This window comes from Stomoxys calcitrans, chromosome 4 (assembly GCF_963082655.1).
Source record: "Stomoxys calcitrans chromosome 4, idStoCalc2.1, whole genome shotgun sequence".
Classification (NCBI taxonomy): Eukaryota; Metazoa; Arthropoda; class Insecta; order Diptera; family Muscidae; genus Stomoxys; species Stomoxys calcitrans.
In genome coordinates, this window is record NC_081555.1 from 139,042,990 (window position 1) to 139,070,265 (window position 27,276).

A 27,276-nucleotide genomic window follows, 5' to 3' on the forward strand; every position below is an offset into this window, starting at 1 on the left:
GCCCGATTTAGGTGTGTTTTGGGGATTGGAGTGGTCCCCCCAACACTAAGCCCGGAAAATATATCAGCTACGTGCTCTATTCTCATATATCATTTATTTGAACCCCATATTGCCATTGCCCTCAAAATTGGATATCACATTCGTTTTCTAATCTCATTTAAACTCCTTTTGTAAAAGTCAGCAAATATGTCCGGTTTGGGGTATTGGCCCTAAAAACTATGAATATTTAGTTGCACTCTCTTTAAGACCCAAATTGTATTGGTGAGCGAATATGTCCTATTTGGGGGTTGTTTTAGTGGTGGTACGTCCGCTAGGCAGTTGGCCCCTAATGTTGATATCAGATACGTGGTCTACTCCCACATACCTTTAATTTGAGCCCCATATTTCCATAGTCGGCAAAAATAACCGGCTTGGGGTTTTTTTTGGGGGATGGGTGGCCACTCAGTGAGTTGGCCTTGAAAATATATATCGGATTCGTGTTCCAATTTAAAAACCCCCTTATTTGAGCCTCATATTGCAATAGTCAGATAATACTTACTATTTGGTGTTGTGGGGGTGGGGTGGCCCCACATAAACTTTTTCCAGAATATTGATATCAAATTCATGTTTTACTCCCAACGACCTTTCATTTGAGCCCCATATGGCTATGGTCGTAAATTTGTCCCTTTTGCAGGAGGTTTTTGGTAAGAGACGGCCCCCAAACACTTGGTCTCTATTTTGTATATCAGATTCATATTCTACACTGAAATACCTTTCATTTGAGTCCCATATTCCCATGGTCAGTAAATAAGTCCAGTTTGGAGGGTGTTTTGGGGAAGGGGTGGACCCCCAGAAGGTCCCACATTTGAATATCAGATTCGTATTCTACTCGCAAATACCTTTCACTTGAGTACCATATTGCCATGGTCTGTAAGTATGTCCGTTTTAGGGGTGTTTTGGGGCTTGGGGTGGTACCCCTAACACTTGGTCCGACAATTGGATATCAGATACGTTTTCTTATCCTAAATACCTTTCATTTGAGTCCCATATTGTTGTGATTGGTCTAAATATATGTTTGGTAGGTTTTAGGATGGGGCAGTCCCCCTAGGTACCCCATCCGAAATTTCGATACCAAATATTTATTTTTAGGCTACTATATGAGAGCACACAAAATTTCGCTTAAATCGCAACACCCATCTCCGAGATCTGGCGTTTCTGAAAATTAGGGTAAAGGGGAGGGTCCGCTCCCCCTTCAAATATCAAAAAATGTAGTACCCTATTTTCATCACGGAGTTATTATGCACCATCTGTCAAAATTTAAGAAAATCGGTTTAGCCGTTTCTGAGTCTATAAGGAACATACAAACAAACAAACAATCAAACAAACCTACAAACAAATACAAATTGATTTTTATTTATTGGGTTGCCCAAAAAGTAATTGCGGATTTTTCATATAGTCGGCGTTGACAAATATTTTCACAGCTTGTGACTCTGTAATTGCATTCTTTCTTCTGTCAGTTATCAGCTGTTACTTTTAGCTTGCTTTAGAAAAAAAGTGTAAAAAAGTATAGTAAAAAATCCGCAATTACTTTTTGGGCAACCCAATATAAGATATACCGCGAAAATGTGTCAACGATGTCAGCACGTCACTAACACAACTTGTTTTCATTTATCTTTGAGAAACCTCACTATCATAGTAACAATACTAAGTAGTAACAATATTAAGAAAAAATTCCTTAATATTAGGTAAAAGTTTTTCAGTAAAGAAAAAATTTTCTTCAAAAATTGGCAAAATTTTTTTTTTTCATTGGATCTCTCTATAGCGGTAGTAATAAAATAAAGTAATGTGAATCTAATATTTACTTATTGTTACTTTTGAATCGGAAGTTGGCTTACCGCTCGCTAATCAAACTTTCCTAAAATTTTCTATGTAAATTCAATTCTAAGAAAATTGTTCTAAAATTTGATTTATTTTCGCTACTTAATTCGAAGTGGATTGCTTATGAGTTCGTTTCCTTAGTTTCCTTTTAATACCCCTTTTTACTTTAATTTATCATTCACTTGACTTTTTTTGGTGATCTTTTTTATTGTTCTGTAGCTGTTGTTTGAACGTGAGAGGGACACATATGAATGAATGACTGAATAAATGCATGCACTATGGCTACCTTTTGCTACCGCATCTGCTTTGGGTCATAAAAGCAAATTGTCCTTTTTGGTGTGTGTTTAAATTGTATTTGTATTCAACCGAAATGTTCATATACAAAATAACACCTATCCCTCGTTCGGAAAAGTCATATCCCTACAAAGGACCTCGAAAGCCAGGCCAACACATACAAATGGTAACATTTATGTGTTTTTGAATTATTTATATTTCAATTCGTGTTTACTGCTGGCGGGAAAGCAACAAATGTTGCATATACTCATGCCATTTACACAGCCCTACCCATACACTCATGTGGCAATACTGGTAACTATGGTGTTACATGCCACTACTGCTGCTACTGCCACATTGGCTACTGTAATTCTTGTAACTTTTATGGCACATCTCTGGGCTGTTGTTTAAGCCCTTTTTCCTTGCCCTCACTCTCTATCTTCGCAAAATTTTATGATGCAGTTCTCGAATGAATCCATAAGATACAAAAACATATTACCCGCACTATATGATGCTGTTCTGGGGGATTTTATTGAATCATTTCAAGATTGTACCAGCAACAAAATTCCCCCTCACATGATAAGACAACATAAATTTTCATGTGCTGCTTTAAGCCAAACGAATTTCATACTTTATAGTTTGTTTTGTTGCAGTTTTATTAACCAACATAAATTAAAGTATTTTGTTGTGTCCCTTGATTTTGTGTGTTTTATTTTTATACCCTCCACCATAGGATGGGGGTATACTAATTTCGTCATTCTGTTTGTAACACCTCGAAATGTGTGTCTAAGACCCCATAAAGTATGGGTTGCCCAAAAAGTAATTGCGGATTTTTTAAAAGAAAGTAAATGAATTTTTAATAAAACTTAGAATGAACTTTAATCAAATATACTTTTTTTACTCTTTTTTCTAAAGCAAGCTTAAAGTAACAGCTGATAACTGACAGAAGAAAGAATGCAATTACAGAGTCACAAGGTGTGAAAAAATTTGTCAACGGCGACCATATGAAAAATCCGCAATTACTTTTTGGGCAAACCAATATATAAATTCTTGATCGTCGTGACATTTTAAGTCGAACTAGCCATGTCCGTCCGTCACGCTTTTTTTAGAAGGAGTAAAGCTAGGCGCTTGAAATACTTCTTATCGGTTGGGATTGTAAATGGGCCATATCGGTCCATAACCTAATATTGCTGCCATATAAATCGATCTTGTATCTTGACCTCTTTGGCCACTAGAGGGCGCAATTTCTATCCGAAAGCACGCTAACTTTTGAAGGTGTAAGCTAACCGCTTGAAATTGTGGACCAAATCGGTTCATAACCTGATATAGCTGCCATATAAACCGATCTTGGGTCTTGACTTCTTGAGACTCTAGAGGGCGCAATTCTGGTCCAATTTGACTGAAGTTTTGCACGTATTGTTCTGATATCACTTTCAACATTTGTGCGAAGTATGGTCCAAATCGGTTCATAACCTGATATAGCTGCCATATGAACCGATCTTGGGTCTTGACTTCTTGAGACTCTAGAGGGCGCAATTCTCGTCCGATTTGGCTGAAACTTTGCACGTAGTGTTCTGATATCACATCCAACATTTGTGCGAAGTATGGCCCAAATCGGTTCATAACCTGATATAGGTGCCATATAAACCGATCTTGGGTCTTGACTTCTTGAGCTTCTAAAAGGCGCAATTCTGATCCGATTTGACTGAAATTTTGCACGTGGTGTTTTGATAACACTTCCAACATTTGTGCAAAGTATGGTTCAAATCGGTCCATAATCTGATATAGCTGCCATATAAACCGAATTGGGATCTTGACTTCTTGAGTGTCTAGGGGGCGCAATTCTCATTTTGGCTCAAAGTGTGTACAACGGCTTCTACCATGGCCTTCAACATACGTGTGCAATATGGTCTGAATCGATCTATGGCTTGATACAGCTTCCATATAAACCGATCTCCCGATTTTGCTTCTTGAGCCTCGAATCAGACTATAACATGATATAGTTCCTCCCCCGTCCTTATTCTTTATTCTTTGTTTGCCTAAGAAAAGATACTGTGCAAAAAACTCGACAAATGCGATCCATGGTGGAGGGTATATAAGATTCGGCCCAGCCGAACTTAGCACGCTCTTACTGGTTTTTTTTTTTTTTTGGTCTTTTGTTATGTGTGTGCTGCTGCGGGAATTTGCAATTTGTTGTAGGGATAAAATGACAAATAATTTTTCGGAGGGATTTTCTTTTAGTGGGTCATTAGCTTTGAGCATATGGCATATTTATTGGTCAGGAGGGGGTGGATAAAACAGAAATTACTTCTTTTAATTGCATAGTTAGAACAAAGAAAAAGGAAGGAGATGGGACATTATATTATATTCGTTTAATCTTTAAGGGAAGTATTTGAGAAAGAACTTTCTAAAAAATGTTGACTTCATATTAACAAATTTCAGTTTAAATGGTTAAATAATGAGTCCCTAACTTTGCGTCTTATTATAAAAGACAATTATGTGTTAATGAAGGTTACAACATCCTTAAATGACGGTCCAAATAGCATGATGCAGTGCGACATCTATTGGGGAGAAGTTTTTACATGGCTGCCATAGCAGTTTTTCAAATTACATAGTACCTCAAAAGGCAAGAAAGGAAACTCTTTCCCTATACACCTGCAAGAGAGCCATTGGCAAAAGTTTGGGATTAAGATCGCGTGTCATACATTGGGTTTATACTGCAGTTGTCAGACCTATAATGCTATATGGTGTTGTGGTCTGGTGGACGGCGCTTTTAAACTCCACCTACTGTTCAATAATCATCCGTAGACAAAGGATTGCTTGTTTGTGCATCACAGTCGCACTGTGGACGACATCTTCTGTTGCACTGAATTTAATGCTATGTCTACTGCCTCTGGATATTGTGGCTAGACAAATTGCTGCGGCCACTGCCGTGATGCTTGGGGAGCTTTCTCTTTAGTCATGTCGCAGCTACGGACACTGTGTTATCCTTGACACAATGACCGATGTTTCAGGCAGTCTATATTACACCCTGCCTTAGCCACTTTTTGTTTAAAAGTACTGTACCACGGTTCCTGATAGAACCGCTTGGAATGACTATATTCCTGGTAACAAAAGTTACATAGACTTCTTTGCAAATGGTTCCACACTAGACAACCAGGTGGGCTTTGGGGTGTACTCTAAAGATCTAGAACTGGTCATATCATAACGACGAGTGATATCTTCTCAGTTAGTCAGACCGCCATTAAATCCCTGGAGAACGTAATTCTGAACACAAAAACTACCCTCGACTGTCGCAGATCTCTCAACGAGATGGTTGAACAGTTCAAAATTCACCTGTTCTGGGTGCCGAACCACAGAAATATCCCAGGGAATTGTAAAGCGGACGAGCTTGCGAGACTAGGAACTACCTTACACAGGGAAACTGGAACTACCTTACACAGGGGAAACTGGAACTACCTTACACAGGGAAACTGGAATCTGTGGGACCAGGACCAGGCCTGAAGGCAAACGAATAAACGATAAATGGTCACAAGAGGGGCTGTGAGCATTCCAAAACTATGTGGCCTAATCTAGACTTGAAGAGGTCTATCGCTTTGCTGCCATTCGCTAGAACAGACGTCACAGTCACTGTGACCGTAATGACAGGTCACTGTTCAATCGGAATGCATGCTGATAGACTGAAGGTTGCCAGCAACGACTTTTGCAGAATTTGGAGTGTATATACGATTTTTGTTTAGTATTCAAAATAGTCAAATTTAAAATGCAGGATCTCACCAGGCATACACAACTTGCCTTTTGGGGTCACCAAGCTCTCAACTTATTAATTCATTTAAAAATACAAAAAATTGCACAAACTATTTAGGTTTTTGTTTTGTTTTTGCTATCTAACATCACTTCCTCCACTCTCCTCTGCTACATAAAGAAAAACTAAAACTCTAATGGAAGTGACCACCATAAACCATTGCCATCATTACTACTAGGACATGGCCCAAACATAGCCACAGAACAAACCAAAATACTATTGCATCATTGGGCATGCAACATTTGCATATGTTGCCAGGCCACATTGACTCAACCGCCACCACACACACACAGCAAGCAGAGATTTTCGCAAACAAACAGAATATTCAAATGATGATGATTACTAATGTTGGTTAGGGAATAAAGTGCTAAAGCAAAAATCATTGGAAAAGTTGAAATTTTTAACTGAGCTAAAATGCATATGCGCGCCACAAAGTATGCCTTAAAAAATGCAATCTACAAAATTCCCATCCTTTGAGCATTCAAATGATTGAAAGTAAAATGTGAAAATTGGAAAATTCCCAAATGCTTTAAAGTTTTTGCATGATATTCTAGAAAAAGTTTTATTTTTTCTTATTCGAAAGAGTTTGCTTATGTTTTCGAGTAAAATAAGCAAATTAAGTGTTTAATCGCAATATTTAACAGTCAGAATATGACATTTTGAATTTCACCGGCTGACAGAAAGCTCATTTTACTTTACAATTACCTCCATTTCTATTTTCCTAAACCTTTAATTAAAAGTGGTTGTATTATCATTAGAATACAGTAATTTTTGGTTTTACTTGTATGTTTTAGTACTTTATAATATATTGCATATTTTTAGGAGCATTTTTTAATGTGAAAATTGTTATTAAAGTTAACCACAAACCATTTGGAGCAAAATATTAAATATTCATTATGTTATTTCAATATGAATATTGAATATTTTGCTCACAATGGCTTGTGGTTAACTTAAATAACTATTTTCACATTCTAAAAAAACCCTCCTAAAAATATGCAAGATATTATAAAATGCAACGATATTATCTATAAACGGGAAATACATACGTATACATTCAAAATAAATACATTCAACATATATTTGTTGAATGTATTTATTTTGAATGTATACTAATATTAACTTAAACTTAACTCAAACTTCGAAATAATCAATAGAATTGAAATTTAGTCAAAATTCTTCAGGAATTTTTCTTTGAGCAGAAAAAAAGTATAAACACATACCAGCTATTCATGATATTTTCTTATGATTACCTTTGAATGGAAAACCATAAATCAATTACTGGCTATCCTTCGAATATTGTGCTTTCCTTTCTGTCCTTCCTAAAAGTATGATTTATGTTTATACTCCATTCAATACTTTTGTAGTATAAGTTATGATGCATATATATTCTATCTTCTTTTCTTGCAAGGCTTTAATATTTTCATATCTTTGAACTTTGTTTGATTTATTCTATGCTTTAGTCTTACAAAGCTACACAAATCTGCTATAGTTACATTTGTATTGCCTCAAATTTTAATATCCACACCGAGGCTTTAGCCACTGCAAACAGTTGTTGCCTACTTTTAGGCTACACTTTAAACAGCCACCCAATAATTTTGAGTACCTAGTATTAAAAGTTATCATATTTTAATTATTTCTACTCATTTTTGCCATTACTCGAAAAGCATAAATTTATCAATTTAATTATTTTCAATTTTATACATACTGTATGGATACCATCAAGTTGTTAAAAGTCCTTGAATGTGCCACAAAATTGCAATTAAAAATTTTTATGATACATTTTTGTCATCATCATCATCAGCACAAGAGGAGCGAGTGCTGTTCAAGGCTAGTTATCATTGCTCACACATACACAGATACGAAAACATACGCCATAAAGTGTTGTGCTTATACGCTCTTATAGTGGTTTTGTGGCTTAAATTGTTGGCAAGGGGCCTAGTGGTTGAGTAAAGTCAAAATTTAAAATTTTTAAAACGTCGAAAAGCAAAAAGATAAGAAGTAGTTGTACTTTTTTTCTGATGAAAAAGGTTAAAAAATCAATCTGTTTTAATTGAGGCATATATCAAATATTTTGTATGAGAAAAAATGATTACTATAAGAAACATCATATAAAACCACTATGGAGTAAATTTTTGTTTAATTGGGCCAGCGCCGAATCCGATAAGCTTCCGGATTAAGTTGAAAACCAACTAGACAAAATTCGGAAGACCACTCAGAACAAGACTTGGGCAAGATAATTTAGATTGTCCAAGCATAGAAGACATTGACGAAAATGTCAACAGGATTACGACTGCACTGGTGGGGTCCTTCGAAGATGGTTGTCCTCTTCGGGAAAGGATATCAGCCCAAAAAAAACCCTGGATGATCGGGGAGATTCGCAATATTGCGAAAGAGGTCCGCAGGTTTTTTGACAGAGCATGTCGTAAAAAAGGGGAAGTTTATTGGGATGTGTATTACTCACGGCTCAAGGAGTACTATAAGATTACCAGAGCGGCAAAACGTGCCTCCTGGAAGCTTTTCTGCAAATAGCTCGATAGCGTTAATGACACCACCAAGATAAAATAATTTCTCCCAAGAACCCATGTCAATACTGAAACTTTAGTAGACGACATGGGGGTGAGAGCAGAGACAACGACATGTTGAGGCTTTTGATAAAAACCCATTTTTTACAGGATACGACGGGACTCACGGAGACACCGGAATCTTGGAATAGTAACGTTGATCGAAGGTTTATAATTTCGGAATTTATGGTGAAGGAATCCTTGAGGAGCTGCAAACCATTTAAGTATTAATACAGAAAGAGGCAGGCTATTTGGCGCCTCATCTGACCAAAATTTTCACAGCGTGCCTAGGACTTGCATATACTCCAAAGCCTGCCAGGCGGCAAGGGTGGTGTTTATACCCAAGACCAGCAAGGCAAGTTATGCGACACCAAAGGCATACAGACCCATAAGCCTTATTTCCTTTCTACTCAAAACCATGGCTAGTTATGCGACACCATGATAAAGAATAGGACATCCAGCGAACTGCTCAAACACAAACAACATGCCTATGTCAAGGGAAGGTCGGGAAGGTTGTGCATTAAATAGAAGAATCCTTCGATGCCAAAACGTACACCCTAGGGGTATGCATTGACATCGTGAGGGCTTTTTACAATGTGCGAACCGACACACAGATACAATTCTTAGACCAGTACCAGATGGAAATGGTCCTTAGAGACTGGATAAACTGGAACAGGTAGATAAATCGTGTATTCCATGGCATAAATATAAGGGAGACAGTGGAACAAGGCACGCCACAAGGGGGGCATTTTATCGCCACTCCTACGGGTGACCACCATAAATGTACTATTACGAATGCTGACTGAGGAGAAATTTGATCCCGTCTGCGTAACAAATGTTATAAGCCTTCTAAGAGGTAAGGATCCGAACCAGCTATGCAGAAGGTCCGACAGGGTCTTGCATATGGCACACGACTGGGCTAGATCCAGAGGTCTCAATGTTAACCCAGGGAAGACTGAAATATGCCTGTTCACGAGGAAGAAGAAGGTGGGTCAATTTAACGCACCCCGTTTCCTCGATAAGACGATTTCGATATCTGACATGGTCAAATACTTAGGTGCGATCTTGGACAAGAAACTGAAATGGAAGCTCACAGATGTTGGGCGCTATGTAGATTGACCGTAGGCTTGAAATGGGGCCTGAATCCGAGAATAGACCACTGGCTCTACAAGAGCGGGATTAGACCAATACTTGCTTACGCCTCTGTAGTTTGTTGGACTGCTATGGAGAAAAAGTGCAACTAAGGACCATACAACAGGTTCAGAGAACATGTTGTCTTGGCATCAGCAGAGCGATGAGGACCACGCCCACTAGGTCACTAGAAACTATTCTAGATATCCTACCCATTGACATACAAATAAAGTGTGAGGCAGCCTGAAGTCTCATAGCCGCAGTATGAGACTTAAGGCGATGGGAGAATAGATTGAGTATGGGAGCAGCTCATACCATCGCCGTATAATCGAAATGGGGCCTGAATCCGAGGATAGTCCACTAGCTCTACAGGAGCGTGACTGCTATGGAGAAAAAGTGCAACATAAGGACCATATAACAGGTTCAGAGAATATGTTTACTTGACATAGGCGGATCGATGAAAACCATGCCCACTAGAGCACTGGAGACTATTCTAGATATCCGACCCATTGACAAACAGATTTAATGTGAGGCAGCCACTGTGGCTATGAGACTTAAGGCGTTTGGAGAATGGATTGAGGATGGGAGCAGCTCATACCATGGCGGTATAATCGAGGCGACGATAGGAAACCTGGAAGGAAGGGAAAGGGTTTCCGATTGAATACCTGAGATGAACGGCACAGTCTTGGATTGACGGAATCCTAGTATTGCCATCTGGAAGATCATGTTACATGGATGGATCAAAGCTAGAGGTCAGAGTGGACCTGGGGGTCTACATTAAGAACCCAGGGACTGAGATCTGTTTTAGACTACCCGACCATAATACGATCCTGCAGGCGGAGATCCGGGCGATCACAGAGTGCGTGAAGTGGTGTGGTGCTAACATCTTTACCGACAGTAAAATTGCCATAAGGGCAATAACAACCACGACGGTAAGGTCACGAACAGTCTTGCGGTGTAAGATGGAGATTAACGCCTTCTCTGAGGATGGCAAAATCCTCATCGTTTGGGTGCCGGGCCATAACGGAGTAAGTGGGAAATAAAAGGGCAGACGAATTGGCGGTGAAGGCAAGAGGACTGAGTAAGCGGAGTAAGTGGGAAATGAAAGGGCAGACGATTTGGTGGTGAAGGCAAGAGAACTGCCGTCAATACACTTGGTTATCCCGAAGCCTTTCGGGTTGACGCAGCCCGAATTAAGGGAGTGGGCGATGAATGCGCATGCAACATTGTGGAACAGCGAAACGGTTGGTAGGACGGCGAAAATCTTTTATTTTATCTGTTTGAAACATTTTCATTCTTTCCCTATATTTAAATATTCTCTACGCTATATAATTATCAGCCATTTAATTTACGGCTTGTGTTGATTCTATTGTCTCCAGCATGGTGCAAAATGTGTTTTTAAAATTTTTTTTATGTTCACCATCATTATCTGATAAATTAAGTGTCCTTTCATTGTAATTGTTATTCGTAAAATGAGATTCCAGCTTAAATGTAACTTAATACAACGTTAACATATAATTAAGGTAAACGAAATCAGATTATCTTGTACATCATGGAAACGTTGTTAATGAATATGTTGCAAAATGTTTATTAAAAAAATTAAGCGCAAATTATTTTATCAAACAAGATAGGTTGTTTTAAAGCCATTAATAGCAAAATCCATGAGTATTTGTGCATTAGGGAGGGTCGATTTGTAGAATAATTTTTAACCATAGGAGATGCTATCATGTCTGCCTATGACGCTGAATGTCTGGGTTTGAATCCTTGCGAGAACATTCGAAAAGATTTTCAGCGGTGGTTATTCCCTCCCAATGTTGGCGACTTTTGTGAGGAACTATGCCATTTGAAACAAGTAAAAGCGTGCTAAGTTCGACTGGGTCGAATCTTGTATACCCTCCACCATAGATCGCATTTGTCGAGTTCTTTGCCCGCCATCTTTTTTGGACAAGCAATGGATAATGAACAAAAATTGCAAAGCTGTTGGAGCTATACCAAGTTATGGTCCGTATCGGACCAAAATTGAACTGAATGTTGAAGACCATAGTAAAAGTTATTCTATAAGATTTCAGCAAATTCGGATAAGAATTGCGCCCTTTGGGAGCTCATGAAGTAAAATATATGGGCTATAGACCGATTCAGACCATATTTGACACGTCTGTTGAAGGTCATGGGCGAAGCCTGTACAAAATTTCAGCCAAATCGAGTAATAATTGCGCCCTTTAGAGGCACAAGAAGTCAAGATCCCAGATCGGTTTATATGGCAGCTATATCAGGTTATGGACCCATTTGAACCATACTTAGCACAGTTGTTGGAAGTCATAACGAAACTCGTCATGCAAAATTTCAGCCAAATCAAATAAGAATTGCGCCCTCTAGTGGTTTAAGAAGTCAAGATCCGATATCAGTTTATATGACAGCTATATCAGGTTATGGACCGATTTGAACTATACTTAGCACAGTTGTTGGAAGTTATATCAAACCACGTTATGCAAAATTTCAGCCAAATCGGACAAGAATTGCGCCCTCTAGTGATTCAAGAAATCAAGATCCCAGATCGGTTTATATGGCAGCTATATCAGGTTATGGACCGATTTGAACCATACTTAGCACAGTTGTTGGAAGTCATAGCGAAACACTTCACGCAAAATTTCAGCCAAATCGAATAAGAATTGCGCCCTGTAGTGATTTAAAAATTCAAGATCCGATATGGGTTTATATGGCAGCCATATCAGATTATGGACCGATTTGAACCATGCTCAGCACAGTTGTTGAAAGTCATAACAAAACACGTCATGCAAAATTTGCGCCCTCTAGTGATTACGCCCTCTAGTGATTACGCCCTCTAGTGATTACGCCCTCTAGTGATTCAAGAAGTCAGGATTAAAGATCGGTTTATATGGCAGCCATATCAGATTATGGACCGATTTAAACCATACTTAGCACAGTTATTGAAAGTCATAACGAAACACGTAGTGCAAAATTTCAACCAAGTCCGATAAGAATTGTGCCCTCTAAAGGCTCAAGAAGTCAAGACCCAGATCGGTTTGTACAACAGCTATATCAGGTTATGGATCGATTTCAACAATGCTCAGCACAGTTGTTGAAAGTCATAACAAAACATCTCATCCAAAATTTCAGTTAAATCGTATAAGAATTGCGGACTCCAGTGGCTTAAGAAGTCTAGATCCAAGATCGGTTTATATGGCAGCTATATCAAAACATGGACCGATATGGCCCATTTACAATCCCAACTGACTTACACCAAGAAAAAGTATTTGTGCAAAATTTCAAGCGCCTTTCTTAACTCCTTTGAAAGTTAGTGTACTTTCGAAAGACAGACGAGGCTAGATCGACTTGAAATGTCATGATGATCTTCTCCCCAAAATGGTGTAGCCCTGTGGCACGTTGTTCGGACTCGGCTATAAAAAAGAGGCCGCTTATCATTGAGCTTAAATTTGAATTGGACAGTACTCATTGATACTTGTATGTGAGACGTTTGTCCATGTTCCTTAATGGAATTAAGGCGGCTCAAGGCACTCCTTTTGAAGCGTCTTAATGATAGGTGGAGAACTATTGGGTTGCCCAAAAAGTAATTGCGGATTTTTTAAAAGAAAGTAATTTACACTTTTTTTCTAAAGCAAGCTAAATGTAACAGCTGATAACTGACAGAAGAAAGAATGCAATTACAGAGTCACAAGCTGTGAAAAAATTTGTCAATGCCGACTATATGAAAAATCCGCAATTACTTTTTGGGCAACCCAATAGATGGACAAACAGTGACATTGGTCGGGTGACTAACGAATTTATTCGTGACGCGGCGTTCGTACGAGACTGCCTGGACTTTGGCATCGGCCTTACTCTGAGCTTCATACTGACGGGACATGGCTCCTTTAATGCATTTTTGCATCAGAGGAACTTGTTCGCGACTGATCTGTGCGACTGTGGGAGACCTGAGAACTGGAGGCATGTACCAACGGAGTGCCCGGACTATGCAGACTATAGAGATTTAGGCGCGATGGGGACTAGCAAGGCCGTGTGGGATTTCAGTAGGGCCCTTGAAGACGAGACGACTGTTGCAAGGCTGGCCACCTTTTCCCGGGAAGAATTTATTTGTAGTCGGACAAGACTGGAGACTAGTGGAGGCATGAATACACGCTAGTTATCCATGACGAGGTGTTGCTGTACTGGCGACCGGGTGATTTGGTGCTGCGCATGGCATGACATGGCACCTGCCTTGCCCATGTTGATGCTGCGCCATTTGTCCCTCATTGGTTTTTCGTAGTCTTTGTGGTCGTATTCGGTCATCCGTAAGGCGGTATGGGATTTCAGAAGGGCCCTTAAAAACGAGACGACTGTTGCAAGGCAAGCCACCTTATCCCGGGAAGTATTTGTTAATGGTCGGACAAGACATAATGGAGGCATGAATACACACCAGTTATTAATGACGAGGTCTTGCTGTACTGGTGCGACCGGATGATTTGGTGCTGCGCATGACATGGCCTGGCACCTGACTTGCTCATGTTGATGCTGTGGCGTTTGTCCCTCATTAGTTTTTTCGTAGCTTTTGTGGTCGTAATCGGTCATCCGTGAGGGTGACCGCGTTGATAGTTGAGTCCCATGTTGGAGCTGATACGTGTGGGGTAGCCTGTCCTGTTCTGTTTGTTTTTGTGTATATCGTTCTGATGAATGTTGTTTTGGTGCATACTCTTGCATGCTATAGGCTATAGGTTGGATAAGGAAGATTTCTTTCTCCCAGGTGACCAGTCCGACACTGTTTGGGGTTCAACTGGTAGTAGTCTTTTAAGGCTACGAAGTCTGACCGGAGACTTTAATCTGGTACAAAGGGTGTCAGGAGCCCTTGGAACTTCGGTTCCAGCCTGACAATATTGAGGCCTCAGTTGATGGTAACGTTGTGGCTGTGATTTGTACCCAAATCGCGGGTAGAGTATAAGCTCGGCGTGGCGTTGCGTTTTTAACTGGGTGCCGTGACCCAAAGATCGGAAGGAGTTTTAGGTAGTGCTCCGCTTTTAACCAAGAAGGGGAACACGTCCAAATACGTGGGATCCCCAACTTGCGGGGCGTTGGCAGATTGTTTGCGCCATGATGGCAAGCATCTACGTTAAACACGACATTTATAAAAGCCATGTAAACACGACATTCGTGTTCCTTGCTAGAATCTTCAAGGCCAAACTTAAATTTGCACGATAGATAGTAGGGTATACTAACCTAGTCATGCCGTTTGTAATGCAAATTTGCCCCTTTAACATTCGATTACGGAACAGGGGCAAACTTCTCACATGTCAATAAGTGCTGTCCTTTCAAGCTTAATGATAAGAGACCTCCTATTGCTATAGTGTGAGAAGCTTTTACATGGCTTCTATGAATAGAATAGTACCGCATAAATTTTGCCTGCATTAGGAGGCGAAAACCACCGGCAAAGAATTTTTTCTGATGTTGTCGAAATATTGATCTGCATTCCCATAAAGTATATAAATCCTTGGTCGTCTTGACATTCTAAGCCTATCCAGCCGTGTCCATTCGTAAGCCTATCCAGCCATGTCCATCAAGTATATTTGTTATTGGTGTGGGTCGTTGGTGATGGCATATGGACTATATCGGTTTAGATCTCTACATTACTTCCATATAAAGTGGTCCCTCGACTTGACTTCATTAGCTACTATTGTTGTTATCCGACTGGGTTGAATTTTTGCATTTAGTGTTCTGTTACGACAAACGGGCGAAGTAGGGTTCAAATCGGTTTATTACCTCATACGAATCGATCTCGCCATTTGACATCTTGAGCCACTTTCCTAGAAACATGCCAAATAGTCTTTTTCCGGTATAGCCATCAGCGCCTTCTTTGATTCAGTTTTTATCTCCTTGAGTTTTGGGAATAGCCAAATCAGGCGAATACAAGAATTTACAAGACTTTCTTGCTAGAAATTGAACGTTTTCGGTACCAGCCGATATTTGACTTTTCGTAGGCCCAAATGGTCACTCAAAATGATTTTTACAGATCCTTCTGATATTTCGATTATATCAGTAAGGTCTCTTACAGTCAACCGACGATTTTTGAGCACTAATTCCTTCACTTCATTGGCGTGTTGGTCATCTGTTTTATCATACGAGCGCTATTTGTGTTGTTTACAGTAACTGAAAAGATTCATCTCGCCCAAAAAGTGGAATTAAAACGTAAACATTTTCGTGGATTAACTCACATTGATGGACTTAATTAAATTTTTGATGATGAAGCTCCATCAAGAACCAGCGTTTATCGATGACTTCAACCGAGGTCGTAAATCACTCCAAGACGAATTTTGTGAAGGTCGTCCAAAATCAGTTGTTGTTCCAAAAACGATTGATGCTGTGCGTCAACTGATATTGCAAGATCAACATGTGTCTTATCGTGAGATTGAGTTTGTCTCTCTAGGCATTAGAGGGTCCAACACACATTACAAATTGCATGAACATTTGACCGTCAAATAAATTGGTTCACGTTGTATCCCACACAATTTGTCAATTGCTCAAAAAAAACGCTCGTGTCGATTGGTCGAAAGAAATGCTCCAAAAATACGATCGCGCTGCTTCGAAACACGTCTATGACATCGTGACAGGTGATGAATCGTGGATTTACGCGTATGAGCCCAAAAGTAAACAGCAGTCGTCTGTATTGGTGTTTCACTATGAGCCAAATCCAACAAAAGTTGCTCGCGCTCGATTAAAAAACTGGAAACCAAGAAAAAACTGGACATGTCGCAATCGTACCACTGGAACAACGCAAAACAGTCAATTCTGAGTGGTACACAACCATTTGTTTGCAGTTGTCTTCCAAGAAACCGGGAAAGCCAACCGCCGAAGACGGATCACTCTTCACCACGCTCTCACACATCGGCTCAAACAACTGAATTTTTGAGCACTCAAAACATCGATTCGATGAGTCATCCGTCGTATAGTCCTGACTTGGCACCGAATGACTTCTTGTTATACCCGTACATAAAAAATAAAATGAGAGGTCAACGTTTTTCGACACCTCAAGAAACGGTGGATGCGTTTAGAAGGCATGTTTTGGAGATACCTCAATCAGAGTGGCAAAAGTGCTTCGCCAATTCAAACGCATGCAAAAGTGTATAGATCATAGTAAGAAATATTTTGAAAAATAGTAAAGTGATTTTAGTTGATTAATAATTGTTTTTAAATTCTCTAATCCCGAAATATAAAAGGCAACCCTCGTACAAAACCTTTTTAAAAAAATATTCGTTTCCCAATGTAAAAGAATAGGACCGTCATACACACTCCTATTAGTTTCAATCAGAATTCAATTACCCTTCATTTAAATTCATATACAATCAATGGCTTTGTCTCACCGTATATTTCTTTCCTTTGATTGTATTTGCAGGCCATGGTATTACCACCATTAGCTAAATGGCCTTATGAAAATGGTTTTACATTTACCACATGGTTCCGTTTGGATCCCATTAATTCTGTGAATATTGAACGCGAGAAGCCCTACCTCTACTGGTAAGTACAAGAGAAAAAAGAGAACAATTGAAAATACACACCAGCACACATACAAGTTTTACAAATAAAATTTCTGTTTTCTCCATACACACAGAAATATTTATTCAGCCTTCATCAATTCTTTCGAGTATTCCATCTTATTTTCATTAATTTTTCTTTTTTATACAGCAGTTTTTTTACTGCTTTAATTATTGGTTTCAATTAGTTCGCATCCTGCTGTTCTCCATGCTCCCCTTTATTAGTTTACCCCTTTTTGAGTTTCTCAAACCCCTTTTAAAAACGGTAAAGTTTTCTTCAGTTCGTTTGAATTTAATTACTTCATTCATCCTTACACTTCACTTCACTCTATTAATGCTTACACCATACTCTGTAGCTCTCTCTCTCTATCTCACTTATTCTCACACTCATACTCAAAAAAATTAACTCAATGACTTTCTCACTGGTTCTTGTAATTGTTGTTATTGTTTTTTTTTAACGTTGTTTTTAACGATTTTGTTCTCTTTTGCAGTTTTAAAACATCAAAAGGTGTTGGTTATACCGCCCATTTTGTTGGTAATTGCCTTGTACTGACTTCAATGAAAGTTAAAGGCAAAGGATTCCAACATTGTGTAAAATATGAATTTCAGCCAAGAAAGGTAAATATCGAAAACGAAACAAAGATGATCTATAAAATAAAAATTTGCCTTTACAAAATAAGAATTGTTAAAGGAAATTTAATTTAATTAGTTGTATTTGTAATCTTTATTCAATTTTAATATAATTTTATATAATATATAATTTTTTTGTTGATATTTTTTATTTATTTTATTTTATTTTATTTTATTTTATTTTATTTTATTTTATTTTATTTTATTTTATTTTATTTTATTTTATTTTATTTTATTTTATTTTATTTTATTTTATTTTATTTTATTTTATTTTATTTTATTTTATTTTATTTTATTTTATTTTATTTTATTTTATTTTATTTTATTTTATTTTATTTTATTTTATTTTATTTTCTTTTCTTTTATTTTGTTTTATTTTATTTTATTTTAATTTATGTTATTTTATTTTATTTTATTTTATTTTATTTTTTATTATTTTATTTTATTTTGTTTTTTATTCTTTATTATTTTATTTTATTTTATTTTATTTTATTTTATTTTATTTTATTTTATTTTATTTTATTTTATTTTATTTTATTTTATTTTATTTTATTTTATTTTATTTTATGTTATTTTATTTTATTTTATTTTATTTTATTTTATTTTATTTTATTTTATTTTATTTTATTTTATTTTATTTTATTTTATTTTATTTTATTTTATTTTATTTTATTTTATTTTATTTTATTTTATTTTATTTTATTTTATTTTATTTTATTTTATTTTATTTTATTTAATTTAATATAATTTAATTTTATTTTATTTTATTTTATTTTATTTTATTTTATTTTATTTTATTTTATTTTATTTTATTTTATTTTATTTTATTTTATTTTATTTTATTTTATTTTATTTTATTTTATTTTATTTTATTTCATTTTATTTTATTTCATTTTATTTTATTTTATTTTATTTTATTTTATTTTGTTTTGTTTTATTTTATTTTTTTTTATTTTATTTTATTTTATTTTATTTTATTTTATTTTATTTTATTTTATTTTATTTTATTTTATTTTATTTTATTTTATTCTATTTTATTTTATTTTATTTTATTTTATTTTATTTTATGTTATTTTTTATACCCACCACCGAAGGAGGGGGTATATTTATTTTGTCGTTCCGTTTGCAACACATCGAAATATCCATTTCCGACCCTTTAAAGTATATATATTCCTGATCAACGTAAAAATCTAAGACGATCTAGACATGTCCGTCCGTCTGTCTGTTGAAATAACGCTACAGTCCTCAAAAATAGAGATATTGAGCTGAAGCTTTGCACAGATTCTTTTTTTGTCCATAAGCAGGTTAAGTTCGAAGATGGGCTATATCGGACTATATCTTGATATGGCCCCCATATAGACCGATCCGCCGATTTAGGGTCTTATGCCAATAAAAGTCAATTTGGCTTAGATCGGTCCAGATTTGGACATAGCTGCCATATACACCCATCCTCTGATTTAGGGTCTTAGGCCTATGAAAACCACATTTATTATCCGATTTTGCTGAAATTTACTAGAGAGAATTGTGTTAGATCCTTCGACATCTTTCTTTAATTTGGCTCAGTTCGGTCCAGATTTGGATATAGCTGCCATAAAGACCCATCCTCCGATTTAGGGTCTCAGGCCCATAAAAGCCACATTTATTATCCGATTTTGCTGAAATTTGGGACAGTGAGGTGTGTAAGATCCTTCGACATATTTCTTTAATTTGGCTTAGATCGGTCCAGATTTGGATATAGCTGCCATATAGACCGATCCTCCGATTTGGGGTCTTAGGCCCATAAAAGGAGCATTTGTTATCTGATGTCGCCGAAATGTGGGACAGTGAGTTAAGTTGAGCCCCTTGACATATTTCTGCATTATGACACAGATCGGTCCAGATTTGGATATAGTTGCCATATAGACCGATCTTTCGTTTTAAGGTTTTGGGCGCATAAAAGGTGCATTTATTGTCCGATGTCGCCGAAATACTGGACAGTGAGTTAGGTTAAGCCCTTCGACTTCCTTCTGCAATATGGCCCAGATCAGTCCAGATTTGAATATAGCTGCCATATAGACCGATCTCTCGGTTTTAGGTTTTGGGTCCATAAAAGGCGCATTTATTGCCCGATTTCGCCGAAATTTGGGATAGTGAGTTGAGTTAGGCAGTTCGACATTTTTCTGAAACTTGGCTCAAATCGGTTCAGATTTGGATATAGCTGCCATATAGACCGATATCTCGATTTAAAGTTTTGGCCTCATAAAAGGCGCATTTATAATCCGATTTCACTGAAATTTGGGACAGTGACTTATGTTAGGCTTTTCGAAATCCGTGTCGTATGTAGCTCAGATCGGTTTATTTTTAGATAAGGCTACTTAAAAGAACAATATTTTGTTATACACAATTGAACAATGACTTTTACTTATAAGTATTTGGTCCAAATCGAAACATATTTTGATATAACTGCTATGGGACAGAAGGTATACAATTTTCACCGGATTTTAATGAAAGGTGGTTCACGTATATTTCCGAGGTGGTGGGTATCCAAAGTTCGGCTCGGCCGAACTTAACGCCTTTTTACTTGTTTGATTTCCCACTACTATACCAAGAATGATTGAAATCGGTTCATAACCTGATATAGCTCCCATATAAAATGATCTCCCGAATATACTTCTATACAGAGCGCAATTTTTGTCGAAGTTAGCTAAAATTTTGTAAAACAAGTTCTCCTATGACCTTCAACGTGCGTGCCAAATATGGTCTAAATCGTTCTATATTGTGATATAAACCGATTTCCTGATATTACTTCTTGAGCCTATATTGGGCGCAATTCTATTCCGATTTGGCTGACATTGTGCACAATGACATCTACTATGGTCTCCAACATTCAAACCAAGTATGGTCCGAAACGGTACATAACCTGACATGGCTCGAATAGCATTGCAATTTTTATTAATATTGTATCTTAGTGAAATTTGAAGATACAAGAGGGTCAGGGTCATTGAAAATTATACCGATTGACTCAGGATCTGGATATGTCCATCCGTCTGTTTGTCCATATTAATTTGTGTACAAAGTATAGTTTGCTATTTTCATCCCATCGTCTTAAAATTTGACACGGGCATCTTTTTTGGCCTAGAGATGAAGCCTATTGAAATTGCAAATAATCGGTTCAGATTTGGATATAGCTCCCATACATATGTAAGTCCGATTTGGACTAATACTGCAATAGTATCGCCACTTTTTAACCGATTCTCATGAAATTCGACACTAGAGAGTCTCTTTTGAGTCTTGACATTACTGGTGAATTTGATAGAAGTCGGTGCAGAAAGAACTCAATAAATGCGCTTGTAGTGGCTCTAGGAATGAAAATCATCATTGAAAACTTAAACGAGCTTAACGCCGGCTTTATAGACATATAATCCCTGAAGAGCCTGTATATCCTAATATCGTGCGAGAGTCTGGGTTCGCTTCGTACTTATATTACAAATTGCGATTTACAGTATCTTAGAGAGGAAGAAATCTAATATAACTAGCACATCGACGAAAGTCTTCACAAAATAAATTTTTTATTCGTCCTTCTAAACCTCCTCGCTGACCGTTTACAATTCTCATTGGTGGTTAAAATCCTTTTTTTCGTACCACTTTTACAAAGTTATTCTACGCAGCCATTATATTGAGCTGGTAAAATTTAAACGTGAATTTTTAAGTAGTTCCGTTTTGTTAAACTTGCTAACATAACTAACCCAGGCTATTGCCATACTGCCCGAAGCAAAGTAGGATATTGTGTTTAACATGGCTGTTAAACAAATTTAAAAGCAAAGGCACACTTCGGCTTAGACCTTAATCATTCAATGGATGATAAATTGAAGGGAGGTTCGTTCTTCTGTGAATTTCAATCTGAAATGAGATGGATGATTAAATATTCCTCAAATGCTTATTTATGCTTGAATGGACTTTTTGGTAATTGCCAAGTACTTGAAATTTATTTTTGAGAAATTTTCTAAATAAACTTAATTAGCGTAAATTAAATGCGGTTGATTGCTAATGAGAAAACAATTAAAATTTTTCGAAACGAATTTAAAGCGGAAGGGACTTTAAAGAAATTTATAAGTGAAAACCAGTAAGGAAGGGCATGTGTCGGGCGGTGCCGACTGTAGAATACCCTACACTTACCCTATAAGCACAATGTGGGAGCTATGTTTAATTCTGAATCAAATTTGATGGAATTCGGCGGAAATCAGGCGAAATACATATATGGCAGCTAAATCTAAATCTAAACCGATTTCTATAAAATTCTTCCTACCAAATTACGAGAGAATCGGCTAACAGATGACAACTTTAATGCAATATTTCTCAAAATCTGATGAACATATATGTGGGAGCTATATCTAAATGCAAACTTCTCAGATATTGTGGTAGTGATCAAGAAAAGCGTTGTGCAATATTTTGCCAAAATTGGTCAATAAATTTGCTTGCAGTGACTTTAGAAGTGAAAATCAGTCGAAATACACATATGGCAGCTATATCTAAATCTGAACCGATTTCTATGAATTCAATGTCGAGAATCATAAGAAAATCCTTCTTGCCAAATTTCGATAGAAACGATTAAAAATTGAGCACTTTATTGCAATATTTCTCATAATCAGACGAACATATATATTGGAGCTATATCTAAATATAAACCTATTTGGAGCAAACTTCTCAGATATTGTGGTAGTCGAGGAAAGCGTTGTGCTAAATTTTGGCAAGATTGGTCAATAAATATACTTGCTAATGTTGAGTGTCAAAAGAAAATCCTTCCTGCTAAATTTCGAGCGAATCGGTTAACAAACGGCCATTGTATTGCACAATTACTGATAATCGGACGAACATATATATGGAAGCTATATCCAAATCTGAACCGATTTTTTCCAATTTCATGTTTCATGATTCGTCTCTAGACCGAGAAACATGATGTTCCAAATTTTAAGACAATCGGGAAAGAAACTGCAACTTGTACCATGTATGGACAGACGGACAGACAGACAGACGAACATTACTAACTCTAACCAGGATGTGATTCTGAGTCGATCGGTATACTTATCAATGGGTCTATTTTTCTTCCTTCTGGGTGTTACAAACAAATGCACTAAGTTTTAATACCCTGTACCACAGTAGTTGTGTAGGGTATAAATATGGGCAATGTTGCCAAAGATTGACTACTTGAAATGTTTTAAAACGCATTTGATAGAGCTAACATATCAAACTTTGTGGTGAATTTTTCTTCGAACAATTTTATATATTTATTTTTTATATGTTTTTTTTTATATATAAAAACAAAAAAACAAATTCCATTTGTTTGATTTTGTATCAAACAAAACCATTAAAAAATTTAGTTTCATAAAAAAAAAAAACAATTCGGACGAAACTTGGGAACCCACTACCATGGAATCTACTAAAAATTTATACAAACTAAATTTAGTTGAAGGGCATAATTTTATTCTACATACCCAACTTCTGTCAAGGCAGCAAAATTCAAACCTTCTTGGAAACGAACAAAGATAATCGAGAAGCCGATAGCGGTCGAACGTCCTCACGTTAGCACCACACCACTTCACGCATTCCGTGATCGGCCAGGTTTTCCCCTGCAGGACCGTATTATGGTCAGGCAGTCCTTCCAGGTCTCTTATCATCGCCTCGATTATACCGCGATGGTATGAGCTGCTCCCATCCTTAATCCATTCTCCCATCGCCTTAAGTCTCATACCCGCAGTGGCTGCCTCACACTTAATCTGTCAAGACAACATGTTCTCTGAACCTGTTGTATGGTCCTTAGTTGCAGTCCACCAAACTACTGAGGCGTAAGTAAGTATTGGTCTAAACGCGCTCTTGTAGAGCCAGTGGACTATCCTAGGATTCAGGCCCCATTTCGAGCTTACGGCCCGTCTTCATAGTGCCCAATATCTGTGAGCCTTCTCAGTACGCTCAAGAATGTGACACTTCCAATTCAGTTTCCTGTCCAAGATCACACCCAAGTATTTGACCTTGTTAGATATCGAAATCGTCTTATTGAGGAAACGTGGTGCGTTAAATTGGCCCACCTCCGTCTTCCTCGTGAACAGGCATATTTCAGTCTTCTCTGGGTTAACATTGAGACCTCTGGGGCTAGCCCAGTCATATGCCATATGTAAGACCCTTTCGGCCTTGCTGCATAGCTCGTTTGGATCCTTACCCCTTTGAAGTATTATAACATCTTCTGCGTAGCAGACGGGTCCAAATCCCTCCTCAGTCAGCATTCGTAATAGGTCATTTATGGTGGTCACCCATGGTAGTGGCGATAAAATGCCCCCTTTTGTCGTGCCTTGTGCCACTTTCTCCCTTATATTCATGCCATGGAATTTGGATATAGCTCCCATATAAACCGATCGCCCGATTCGGCGTCTTGGACCCCTGGAAGCCGCAATTTTTGTCCGATTTGGCTGAAATTTTGCACTTAGTATTCTGTTATGACTTCCAACAACTATGCCAAGTACGGTTTATATCCCTCTATAACGTGATGTAGCTCCCATATAAACTGATTTCCCTGTTTGGATTCTTGAGCCCCTGGATGCCGCAATTTTTGTCCGATTTGGCTGAAAGTTTGCACATAGTATTCTGTTATGACTTCCAACAACTGTGCCAAGTACGGTTTAAATCCGTCTCTAACCTGATATAGCTCCCATATTTTAGCAGAATCCTTGATGGCGGGTTCCCAAGATTCGGCCGGCCGAACTTGGCACGCTTTTACTTGTTATATTTATTAAATGAAATTCTTTGAAATTCTTTACTCACATCTCTTTATTTCCTTCTTTTTTTTTTCTTCTAGTGGTACATGATTGCCATCGTGTATATTTACAATCGCTGGACAAAAAGCGAAATAAAGTGCCTCGTAAATGGACAATTAGCGTCCAGTACCGAAATGGCTTGGTTTGTGTCAACAAACGATGTAAGTTACAACAAAAACGTCCACTTCCCGTGCCTCAATAAGAAAATTTACAACTTTTTTTCAATTTCTTATCCCTACAGCCATTCGATAAATGCTATATTGGAGCAACACCCGAATTAGATGAAGAACGTGTCTTTTGTGGTCAAATGTCGGCCATATACCTTTTTAGCGAAGCCCTGACCACCCAACAAATCTGTGCCATGCATCGCCTGGGGCCCGGCTATAAGGTAAGCTGTAATTCTTTTTTATTAAATAAAAACGCAAAACTAGTTCAGATCCTATCTTTGATGTAAATTTTAAAATTATGATTTTTTATCATTTAAAATCATGTGTAAAAAGAAGTTTCACCAAACTTTACACCCATTTCTAACTTATCAAAAAAATTTTGTTATGATTTGAATTTTATTTTTATAATTTTTGATTATAACCTAAAAAAATCAAATTACCAACTAACATTGTAACAAAAAATTATATCTGTTTTTTCTTGCACTTTTTTCTCTTTCTATCTTTTATATGTCAAAACAACCAATCACCATCACCAATGTTTAAACCAAAAAAATTATTGAAAAAAAATACGCTGAAAATATTTCAACACCGCCAAAAATGCGAAAATAACTTCAATGCGTTTGTATTTCTATGTGTGTGTGTTCATATGCGTGTGTGTGCGTGTAAATTTTTTTGTCCTGCTCTTAATTTATTTTTTTGCCAAAATGCAAACAAAATTATTAACAACCACCACCGCCACCGCTCAACAAACCACGCTGCCATTAACCAACAACAAACATCATATGACCCTATGCTGTTGCCTCTTCACTTCTTGGCCATCGAATCGTGCAGTCGCAGTTTCGCTTCGATAATGAGTGCTATCTGAACCTGCCGGACAATCATAAGAGGGTGAGTCAACTGTCATCAACACTAAATCAACCTCCCACTCAGCGTACTGCCGCCATACTGCTGGCTGAGCAGGAAGCCCAGTCCATTGACTGGTCAGATGAGAAATTGGACTTACAAGCAGCATTTGCCAAAATTCGAGCTGTTCTGGCAGCTCGCAATGCCAATGCAAATGCAGTGTTGCAGGCCCTATCTGGAAGTAGTAGTGGGGGTGGGAATGTTGCGGGAGCTGGGGCCGATTCTACAGCGGCTGATAACACGGCCTCGGGCACATCGACGGCCAACAACAATGCCCCATCGGACACCAACACAACCGGTGGTAGTGATGGCACTAAAATCACCGACTCCTTGAGTCATATACCTATTGGTTCTGCTTCTTCATTTGGTATTTATTATGATTTGCCATTTTATGTTTTATGATTTTTTTAAATAATTCTTTAATTTTTTTCTTTTATTGCTTCTTTGGGTTCTTTTTTTGGTTGTTTATGTTTTTTGTTTTAGATCATTTGAGACGTATATCATCCTCTTCTCTGTCCAATTTGGAATATCTGAGAGCATTCGGAGGAGATACGGAAGAAATCGAACAATTAAAATATGTAAGCTTATTTTTTTTTATTAAAATTTTTTTTATCATAATTTTAATTTAATAGGAAAATAAAAAAAACTAAAATAAAAAAAAAAAAATGAAATAAACTAAAAATTAAAATAAAACATAAAAAAATAAAATAAAATAGTATAAAATAAAATAAAATTGTATAAAATAAAATAAAATAAAATAAATAAATTAAAAAAAAAAATGAAATAAAATAAAATAAAAAAAAATAAATAAAATAAAATAAAATAAAATAAAATAAAATAAAATAATATAAAATAAAATAAAATAAAATAAAAGAAACTAAAATAAAATAAAATAAAATAAAATAAAATAAAATAAAATAAAATAAAATAAAATAAAATAAAATAAAATAAAATAAAATAAAATAAAATAAAATAAAATAAAATAAAATAAAATAAAATAAAATAAAATAAAATAAAATAAAATAAAATAAAATAAAATAAAATAAAATAAAATAAAATAAAATAAAATAAAATAAAATAAAATAAAATAAAATAAAATAAAATAAAATAAAATAAAATAAAATAAAATAAAATAAAATAAAATAAAATAAAATAAAATAAAATAAAATAAAATAAAATAAAATAAAATAAAATAAAATAAAATAAAATAAAATAAAATAAAATAAAATAAAATAAAATAAAATAAAATAAAATAAAATAAAATAAAATAAAATAAAATAAAATAAAATAAAATAAAATAAAATAAAATAAAATAAAATAAAATAAAATAAAATAAAATAAAATAAAATAAAATAAAATAAAATAAAATAAAATAAAATAAAATAAAATAAAATAAAATAAAATAAAATAAAATAAAATAAAATAAAATAAAATAAAATAAAATAAAATAAAATAAAATAAAATAAAGTAAAATAAAATAAAATAAAATAAAATAAAATAAAATAAAATAAAATAAAATAAAATAAAATAAAATAAAATAAAATAAAATAAAATAAAAATAAAATAAATTAAAATAAAATAAAATAAAATAAAAGAAAAATAAAATAAATTAAAATAAAATAAAATTAA

The 27,276-nt window shown here is 36.1% G+C and overlaps 1 protein-coding gene across 6 annotated transcripts in view; it reads left to right on the forward strand.

Moving 5' to 3' along the window:
• Positions 1–27,276, forward strand: part of LOC106083452 (neurobeachin) — a 414,708-nt gene that overhangs the window by 233,203 nt on the left and 154,229 nt on the right. For 4 of the 6 annotated variants that reach the window (XM_013246475.2, XM_059367989.1, XM_059367990.1 and 1 more), the window contains exons 5-10: positions 17,024–17,145; positions 17,654–17,780; positions 24,619–24,738; positions 24,819–24,965; positions 25,576–26,014; positions 26,131–26,225. In XM_013246475.2, the coding sequence (XP_013101929.2) occupies positions 17,024–17,145; positions 17,654–17,780; positions 24,619–24,738; positions 24,819–24,965; positions 25,576–26,014; positions 26,131–26,225 (1,050 nt within the window). The remainder of the gene's footprint in view (positions 1–17,023; positions 17,146–17,653; positions 17,781–24,618; positions 24,739–24,818; positions 24,966–25,575; positions 26,015–26,130; positions 26,226–27,276) is intronic. The other 2 variants (XM_013246480.2, XM_013246481.2) reach the window with 1 other exon arrangement.